At 35.6% G+C, this 9,793-nt stretch overlaps 1 protein-coding gene across 2 annotated transcripts in view; it reads left to right on the top strand.

The window, feature by feature from the left end:
• The first annotated feature begins 1,127 nt into the window (after window positions 1-1,127).
• The window catches only part of LOC135136463 (F-box only protein 21-like), a 10,800-nt gene continuing 2,134 nt past the window's right edge, over window positions 1,128-9,793 (top strand). Inside the window, exons 1-6 of one of the 2 annotated variants that reach the window (XM_064065740.1) lie at window positions 1,128-1,262; window positions 1,316-1,493; window positions 1,540-1,812; window positions 1,866-2,304; window positions 2,348-2,809; window positions 2,856-3,177. In XM_064065740.1, the coding sequence (XP_063921810.1) occupies window positions 1,342-1,493; window positions 1,540-1,812; window positions 1,866-2,304; window positions 2,348-2,809; window positions 2,856-3,177 (1,648 nt within the window). In that variant the 5' untranslated portion in view covers window positions 1,128-1,262; window positions 1,316-1,341. Of the gene's footprint in view, window positions 1,267-1,315; window positions 1,494-1,539; window positions 1,813-1,865; window positions 2,305-2,347; window positions 2,810-2,855; window positions 3,178-9,793 lie in introns of both variants that reach the window. The other variant, XM_064065741.1, reaches the window with a different exon arrangement.

Here is a 9,793-nt window from a genome sequence, read left to right as displayed (position 1 = left end):
AAACGGAGCAATATTTTCGAAAAATTCGGTATGAAATTCGAAATTTTTGAAATTTTTAAAAATTGCGATATTTCAATGGACGATTCTGGAAAAACAGTTTAAGTTATCGAAGAAATGAAGCCAGAAGTGACTTCTGCATGTCGAGAATGGGTTGAAATTTGCATAAGGGAGGTACTTAATACGAATACATAATGGGCAATTTAATTTTTGAAAAAGTCATCTTTAAATTCAGGGATACAGAGCTCAAAGGTCGATTCTGGAAAAACCATTGGAGTTATCGAAGTAATGAAAGCGGGAGTGACTTCTACGGCCCGAAATGTACAACAAAATTTATTAAGTGAAATTTCGAAAATTTTGTTGAAAATTGGTTTCAAATTGGTCGTATTTTGCATAAATTTGTACTGTTCAAAGGACGATTCTGGAAAAACCGTTGGAGTTATCGAAGAAATGAAAGCGGATATGACTTCTGCGGGCAGAAATCTACAAGAAAATGTATTAAGTGAAATTTCGAAAATTTTGTTGAAAGTTGGTCGAAAATTCGTCGTATTTTGCATAAAATTGTACTGTTCAAAGGACGATTCTAGAAAAACCATTGGAGTTATCGCAGAAATGAAAACGGGTCAAAACTATATGTATTAATTAAAAAAGAAAACCAAAAGATAAGCCCTACCCACTCGTCTCGATTAATTTTTCATTCGTTGTCAGACCGAGGGGCGGAGCGTAATTGCAAAATCGATACTTTCATACAAAAATTTACCATTTTAAACTTGTTTTACCTTTCTTGTTATGAAAAGAAGACCACACATATTAAGAAAAAAGGGCAAAATGTAAGCCCTTGTAGTTATAATACCTAATCTGTTTTTGATACGAATAGCAAGAAATCTTGTTGATTTAAATTTCCCGAACTATTTTAACAATGCATAGGTGAACTGGTGATTAAACGGCTTAATATTAGCGGACCTCATTTGCATTAAAATTTGATTTTCGTGGAATTAGTGCTGTCAACCAGAAAAATGTTACTTCAGGGGATTTTCTTTCATGTTGGCCGCGCTGCACACCACCGTTATTTGATTGGTTGAAAACTCATTCTGACGTCAGACACACCAGCATTGACCAATCAAAATCCATGTTGTTGATTTTCTGTCATCTGTCAATGTGCGTAGTAATTTTGTGATTGTTGCGGATTGTGTTCAATTTTGTGTAATTTCGCCGATTTAAGAACAACGAATCTCGAAAATCAACTTTTATATTAGTTACTTGATGTGAGTACGTACACATCGACGTAATCCCGTCCACTACTACCCGAAAATTGTAGGTCAATGTGGTGGCACTAAATTTGAAATGGATCAAATACCCGTGGAGTTAATAGAAAAAATCTTGAGCCACGAAAACATAACAATTCAAGATGTTTGCAACTTCTCAGCTTCGTGCAAATTCTTCCGCCAGTTAGTTTTAAATAGTTCGGCGATTTGGAAGCAAAAGTTCCGCCATAAGTATGGCTAGAGTTTGGTTTTGTGTTTGACTAAATCGGGGTTTCAGGTGGCCGCGATTCGTCCCGTTGTTTGATAATTGTTACAGCAACTTTTTTGACGAAGTTCAGTACATCTACAATTTAAAAAACAGAGTTTTGCGTCTTCTAGAACAAATGCCCCAACGGTTCTATAAAAGGTATCAGTTATCAGAAACGGATTTCGAACAGTGGTCTGATCTTGTAAAAGAAAAAGAGCAGACGTATCACTACCTGATAATGATCCTCATGGACATTATAAATACTTCTGAGTGCATAAAGAGTATTGAAACAGTACCTCTTAAGTAAGTAGAACATAAAATAGTTTTTTTGTGTTACATGTATAATGATGTGACAGTACTCCAGGAAACAAAACCCTCCAATACTACGCCAGTAAAGCGCTACGTTTCATAAAACAACAACACTTGGCGGCAGTGTGGCAACAATACATCCTCCTTCCTTTAAAACAACAAACTCTGGAAAAAGGGGCCATTTTTGTGGCACAGTGGTGCCAAACAGACCTCGATATAACGCAAGAAAATGTCCAAACTGACCTTGATTTTATCGCAAACTTGGTCAAACAAAGAGTGACCGACTTAAACCCAGTGCACCAACTTCTAAAAGCCCCACAAAGTCAATTGGATGCTTGGAAACACGAAAATTTAGACCAGTCCCAATGGAGCATCGCTGAATGCCGCCAAATCATCGTCGCGATGCGTGGAGTCATCTACACAGAGCTGGGTTTTTGCGGAAACAGCTACAACTACTTCATGTCTGAAAATTCCCTCATCAATAAAGTAACGTTGTTACAATCCACCTGAATTACTAACTTTCAACTAGGTTCTAGAACGACGAACCGGACTCCCTATTTTGTTAGCAATCATATACGAAAGCGTAGGTCGTCGTTTGGGGGTCCTCTTCGAACCCATCAATTTCCCCGCTCATTTTCTCCTCAGATTCACCGAAAGCGTCGGAATTAACCCCACTGTATACTACATCGACACTTTCAACGGCGGCGACGTCGTCCAGAAACTCGCGTGCCCCTACAGCAACCCCACGTCCCGCCGAGCACTCCTCCCCGTCGCTACGGCCATCCAAGTCGTCGAGCGTATGGTGAACAACCTCGAGCTGTCAACCAGACAACACATTGAACCCAACGGAAGGGCGACTTTCCTGAGGGCGATCCTCGAACTGCTCGTGCTCGTCAGTCCGCAGGACCTATCCGCGATTTTGAGTCTCGCGAAACTGTATAATTTGCACAAAGTCAACACGCAGCCGTTGGAGGACTACGTCGTGGCGCTGGTAGGTCTTGGGTTTGCGTAAGACACTGGTAACCCCCGGGTTGCAGAAATTCGAAACGCCGGGGCCAGTCGAGGGCATTCTGGAGACGCTGCGGGGGTTCTCGAAGCAGGATCTCGAGGACGAGCTCGATCTCCACACGGATGACCCGGTGGTGGAGCGACCGCCGGAGGTCAAGTACGCCGTGGGGATGGTGATGACGGATATCACGCAAAATGATAAGTGTGTGATTTTTGGGTGGAGCGCCGGGTGTCCGGCGGCGTCGGAGTGCCAGGAGTCGCGGCAATGGCCGAGGGGCGCGGGGGCGGGGCAGAGGCAGGTCATCTACAATGTTCTGGTGGAAGATGGGTCCTATCGATACGCAGAGCAAGGTACCTTTTTTTGGTTTTAATTCAGTCTTAAAAATTTAAATACCGAATTTTTTGTCGAGTTGGCAACTTAGTTAAAATTTTATGGTGGCATACCTGATTGTCAAAATGACATGGATGCCAATAATTTAGAATTGCCAACACAAAAATTTTAAGTTGTCTAGTAGGCCATGAAAAATATAGATATATATTATTTTTCAAAATGGGCGTGAAGGTCAAGGACACACAAAACCCAAAAATTTACTCTTAACTGTGTAATTTAGTATTTTTTTACACCTCCTTATTTTACTTTATCGACAATGCAATAGTGACTGATCTGTCACTTGAGACGTCAAGAACCGCATTAATTTTGAATCGTTTCTATGAGCGCGTTCTATCGCAATATTTATGATAGATTATGTTCTTACGGAGTGGGGAAGTTAGAAGAACAACTTAAAAGCACCCAGCAGAGATCCTAAAGGAACAGATTTATAAATATGCCCAGGATAAATGGTATGGCAGTGACAAGAGCAAGAGGAATTATCCACCTATTTTTCAATATTCCTACCACTGTCAGTATAATCCAATTGAACTGGCGTGGAGACAGTGTAAACTATATTACAATAAACATATTCGGGAACACGGTGGTGCTATTGGTGTTGTACAGTCCTTATGGCGGGAGGCTCTTGCTACAGTAGGTGCAGACAAATGGCAAAATTTTATTACATTGTGAACGGCTGATCAGGGATGATTGGAAGCGTTTAATGGGTAATGCACCATATGAAGACATACCCCCAATCATAATTTCTCTCGATTCTGATTCTGAATCAGAATGTTTTTCTAATAACTTGTCAGCTTGTCACTTTTTCATTTGGCATTTAATGTCAACAACAATCAGCATTAAGCCCTCAATGCAAACGGCTCTAAAGTCCTTGCTATGTACAGCAGCAGTGTTGAAACATGAGAGTAAAAGCAATATAAATTCTGTGTTTTCTGTTATATAACATACTATTTAGTTACATTTTCTTTTGTTTACAATATTATAGACGAGTACAACACAGATGCACAACAAAACGTGTTATTTACTGTAACGTCCGCGACCCTACAGTTTTGCGAGGGTTGTGATCTCCGCTAACTACACTGGTAAGTTGTCGACCTTGAAATTTGCTTAAATTTTGAAAAATAATATATGATATATGTAATATAAATTAAAAAAATAATGTTGGTATTGTAGTTATTTCACAGTTGCCAACATTATTTTTTAACATTTGATTTTAGAGCTTGCTAGACGATTTTTTTGATATGTAAAAAAAATATTTTTTTTTATCCGGTTAAACGTAACAAATGCGGAAATTATTATTATCATCACTACGTCATGTAATTATGCTTAAAAAAAAAATGGTAGAAGATTATTTGGACAGAACTTCGCTCTCCTTTGAAAAATTATAAAATTTGTCTCTGCCTTTTTTTTATAACAAGTAAAAACCAGTGGCGTAAATAATATCTCCGAAAAAGTGGGAATACCGAAAAATCGAGAATTCGAAAATGGAAAAAATAGAAAACTCTTCCTAGAGGTAAAGAAATCGAAAAGCTTTAAAATTCCAAAATCGAAATTAAAAAATTGAAAATTCGAAAATCGAAATTAAAAATTGAAAATTCGAAAATGAAAAATGCAAAATTCGAATTTATTCGAAAATCGAAAAACCGAAAATTCCAAGAATCGCAAATTCAATGAGCCAAATGTAGGCCATGAAATTTATTTAAAAATAATAATGTTTGCATTGCAACTGTTTGACATTTTGACAGTTATTTAGCTGTAACTGTCAAACTGGAGAAGAGACGCTTGGTGTTGCCAATATAATTTTTTTTAAATTACATTTCAAAGCCTGCTGGACGATTTTTTTTCTTATATCTTGTAAAGAAAAAAAAGGGTGGGTGGGCGGGGCTAAAATTTGCTAAGATAGGACTGAACAGTGTTAGGAGTAGTCACTGGAACGAAGAAGGGGTGGGTGGGTGAGGCTACTGCGTGCTCATGAAACTAGAAAAAAAAAACACTAAAACCATAATATCTCCGAAAAAGTGGGAATACCGAAAAATCGAGAATTCGAAAATGGAAAAAATAGAAAACTCTTCCTGGAAGCAAAGAAATCGAAAAGGCGGAAAGCCCAGAATTCGAAAATCGAAATTAAAAAATTGAAAATTCGAAAATCGAAAAATGGAAAATTCGAATTTATTCGAAAATCGAAAAACCGAAAATTCCAAGAATCGCAAATTCAATGAGCCACATGTAGATCATGAAATTTATTTTAAACATAAAAATGTTTGCATTGCAGCTATTTGACATTTTGACAGTTATTTAGCTGTAACTGTCAAACTGGAGAAGAAACGCTTGGTGTTGCCGACATAGTTTTTTTAACATTAAATTTTAAAGCCTGCTGGACGATTTTTTTCTTATATCTTCTAAGAAAAAAAAAAGGGTGGGTGGGCGGGGCTAAAACTTGCCAAGATAGGACTGAACAGTATTAGGAGTGGTCACTGGAACGAAGAAGGGGTGGGTGGGTGGGGCTACTGCGTGCTCATGAAACTAGAAAAAAAGACAGAGAAACCAGTGGCGTAAATAATATCTCCAAAAAAGTGGGAATACCGAAAAATCGACAATTCAAAAATGGAAAAAATAGAAAACTCTTCCTAAAGGTAAAGAAATCGAAAAGCTTTAAAATTCCAAAATCGAATTTAAAAAATTGAAAATTCGAAAATCGAAAAATGCAAAATTCGAATTTATTCGAAAATCGAAAAACCGAAAATTCCAAGAATCGCAAATTCAATGAGCCAAATGTAGGCCATGAAATTTATTTTGAAAATAAAAATGTTTGTATTGCAGCTATTTGACATTTGACAGTTATTTAGCTGTAACTGTCAAACTGGAGAAGAAACGCTTGGTGTTGCCAACATACTTTGTTTAACATTAAATTTCAAAGCCTGCTGGACGGATTTTTTTTCTTATATCTTCTAAGAAAAAAAAAAAGGGTGGGCGGGCGGGGCTAAAACTTGCTAAAATAGGACTGAACAGTATTAGGAGTAGTCACTGGAACGAAGAAGGGGTGGGTGGGCGGGGCTACTGCGTGCTCATGAAACTAGAAAAAAAAAAACAGTAAAACCAGTGGCGTAAATAATATCTTCGAAAAAGTGGGAATACCGAAAAATCGAGAATTCGAAAATGGAAAAAATAGAAAACTCTTCCTGGAAGTAAAGAAATCGAAAAGGCGGAAAGCCCAGAATTCTAAAATCGAAATTAAAAAATTGAAAATTCGAAAATCGAAAAACCGAAAATTCCAAGAATCGGAAATTCAATGAGCCAAATGTAGGCCATGAAATTTATTTGAAAAATAATAATGTTTGCATTGCAGCTATTTGACATTTTGACAGTTATTTAGCTGTAACTGTCAAACTGGAAAAGAAACGCTTTGGTGTTGCCAACATAATTTTTTTAACACTACATTTCAAACCCTGCTGGACGATTTTTTTTCTTATATCTTCTAAAGAAAAAAAAAGGGTGGGTGGGCGGGGCTAAAACTTGCTAAGATAGGACTGAACAGTATTAGGAGTAGTCACTGGAACGAAGAAGGGGTGGGTGGGCGGGGCTACTGCGTGCCCATGAAACTAGAAAAAAAAACAGTAAAACCAGTGGTGTAAATAATTTCTCCGAAAAAGTGGGAATACCGCAAAATTGAGAATTCGAAAATGAAAAAAAGAGAAAACTCTTCCTGAAAGTAAAGAAATCGAAAATGCGGAAAGCCCAAAATTCCAAAATCGAAGTTAAAAAATTGAAAATTCGAAAATCGAAAGTCGAAAACCCAAAAATTCCTAGAATCGCAAATTCAATGAGCCGAATGTAGGCAATGAAATTTATTTTAAAAATGAAAATATTTGCGCATTGCAGCTATTTGACATTTTGATAGTTATTTAGCTGTAACTGTAAAAACAGGAGAAGAAACGCATAATTTTTTTAACATTTCATTTCAAAGCCTGCTGGACGATTTTTTTTTCTTGTATCTTCTAAAGAAAAAAAGGGTGGGTGGGCGGGGCTAAAACTTGCTAAGATAGGACTGAATAGTATTAGGAGTAGTCACTGGAACGCAGAAGGGGTGGGTGGGCGGGGCTACTGCTTGCTAATGAAACTAGAAAAAAAGCAGTAAAACCTGTGGCGTAAAACTGGGAATACCGAAAAATCGAGAATTCGAAAATGGAAAAAATAGATAATTGTTCCTGGAAGTAAAGAAATCGAAAAGGCGGAAAGCCCAGAATTCTAAAATCGAAATTAAAAAATTGAAAAATGGAAAATTCGAATTTATTCGAAAATCGAAAAACCGAAAATTCCAAGAATCGCAAATTCAATGAGTCCCATGTAGGGCATAAAATTTCTTTTAAAAATAAAAATGTTCGCATTGCAGCTATTTGACATTTATTTAGCTGTAACTGTCAAACTGGAGAAGATACGCTTGGTGTTGCCAACATAATTTTTTTAACATTAAATTTCAAAGCCTGCTGGAAGATTTTTTTCTTATATCTTCTAAAGAAAAAAAAAGGTGGGTGGGCGGGGCTAAAACTTGTTAAGATAGGACTGAACAGTATTAGTAGTCACTGGAACGAAGAAGGGGTGGGTGGGCGGGGCTACTGCGTGCTCATAAAACTAGAAAAAGCTAAATTTTGCCCCGCCCACCTCCTTTCTTCATTTCATTGACTTATATTATTTAGTGGAAATTGAAAAATAACAGTATTGTATTCCCAAAATTTTCTAGGAAAATGTAGTGAGCCGTTCCTGATTTAATTAATAAAAAAATGACGCATTCATTAATTTTTTTAAGCCACCCGTTTAAGCAAATCTAAAAAAATTTAGATAGGATTGATTCGGCAAAATTTTGAGAAGACGTCATCAATTTTTTGGGAGGAATAAACAGATATGTTTTGACTAACAATTTACCAGGCTTACAATAACTTTAAGACGTCTGCAAGAGTTCAAAGGATTGATTTATTCAATGAAATAAGTTTACTAATTTATTAATTTTTTGAGTCAGCCTGTATAAGCAATATGACTGATTTGGAAAATAATATACCTTCTAAGAAAATCGAGGGCGGGTGGGCGGGGATAGTACTTGACTAAGATAAGACTGATTCTAATTCCAAAGTTAAAATTCCAAGTAATTATGAAACTGAAAAATTCAAAAATTGATAAATAGAAAATTTGAAAACTTAGAACAAATTCGAAAAATTGCAAATCGAAACTTGTAAAATCTAACAAAAGTTGGAAGCAAAATCGGACAACTAAAGAATTCTAAAAAATTCAAAAATTGGTTTTATTATCAAACAAAGATCAGTCAACACAATATATATGAACGCAGTGAAAACAGTTAAATTAATTAGTTAAATAAAACAAAACTGTAAAATTGTGAAAATTTCAGTTTTAATAAACTTGATCTTTTTGTTCAGAACTTAAAAATTAGAATCTGGGAATGGAGCATTAAAAAATTGAGAACTTCAAAAATTTAAAAGCTAAATCAAAAATGGAAAGAAAAACCTACAAATAGAAAAAATCTGAGACCGAAAAATTAAATAATCGAAAAATAATAAATTCCAAAAATTGTAAAATCGAAAAATTGAAGAAAAAAAAATCATAATTTAAAATAATTACTCTCTTGGCGCCTCCAACATTTTCATCAAACATTTAAACAGGTTTTATTATACCAGAAATAGATCAATTTCTTTCAAGTATAGGCTCATTTTCCAAAGCAGTCATATCTTACGAAGTACTAACCCCGCCCACCCACCCTTTATTTTCTTAGAGGGTATATCATTTTCCAAATCAGTTATATCTTACATGGACATTTTAGATACAAGTTATTCAGCAAAATTTTGAGTTGACATCATCAATTTTTTGGAGGGGATAAGTAAATTTGACAACAATCGGCCCAGTACTTTCTGAGATTATCTGTCTAATAAAAATCCGGGACGGCAGCAGACGGACAGACAGACAGATGGAGACCTATTTCTTCGTACTCTAGGGGTAAAAATACATTTTTAATCAAACTAATTAACGAAAACAATTACTTTGTAAAAAAACACGGTTTAAAAAGACATTTATCCCTTTTAATTTAATTTTGTCACATGATAAACGACCTCGAAACGGTGTGCTTATTTATTTGATTTTTTTTTTTTCTCCAAAAATGATGAAAAAAAATCCAAAATTTTCAAAATAATTTTTGCGAATATCTATTCAATTATGCGTCAAAAACGACCCAAAATTCCCAATTTTTTTTTCGAAAATGTTAAAAGTTGGAATTGCGAGAAAGTTTCAAAATTTTCAAAAAAAATTTTGAAAACGGTCAAAATGGCTCTTTTCGAACAGAAAAAGTTGCTCGCTTGTAAAGAATTCTCCGGAAATTAAGAATCTGAAATGCTTTTTTCCATATCTCTTCAATTAGGCGACAAATATAGAGCAAAATTTCCAAACTTTTTTTTTTTTTTTTGAAAATGTTAAGAATGGTTTTATTTAAACAGAAAAAATTATAGACAATTATCCACAGATTACGAGTCTGAAATCTTTTTACAATACCTCTTGAAATAACTGAGAAATGGCAAAAAA

This window comes from Zophobas morio, unplaced genomic scaffold, assembly GCF_036711695.1.
Source record: "Zophobas morio isolate AGI-343-1 ecotype UQ-CSIRO unplaced genomic scaffold, CSIRO_AGI_Zmor_V1 ptg000026l, whole genome shotgun sequence".
Taxonomy (NCBI): Eukaryota; Metazoa; Arthropoda; class Insecta; order Coleoptera; family Tenebrionidae; genus Zophobas; species Zophobas morio.
The sequence above is the reverse complement of the archived record's forward strand: the minus strand, read 5'-3'. Positions and strand labels throughout refer to the sequence as shown.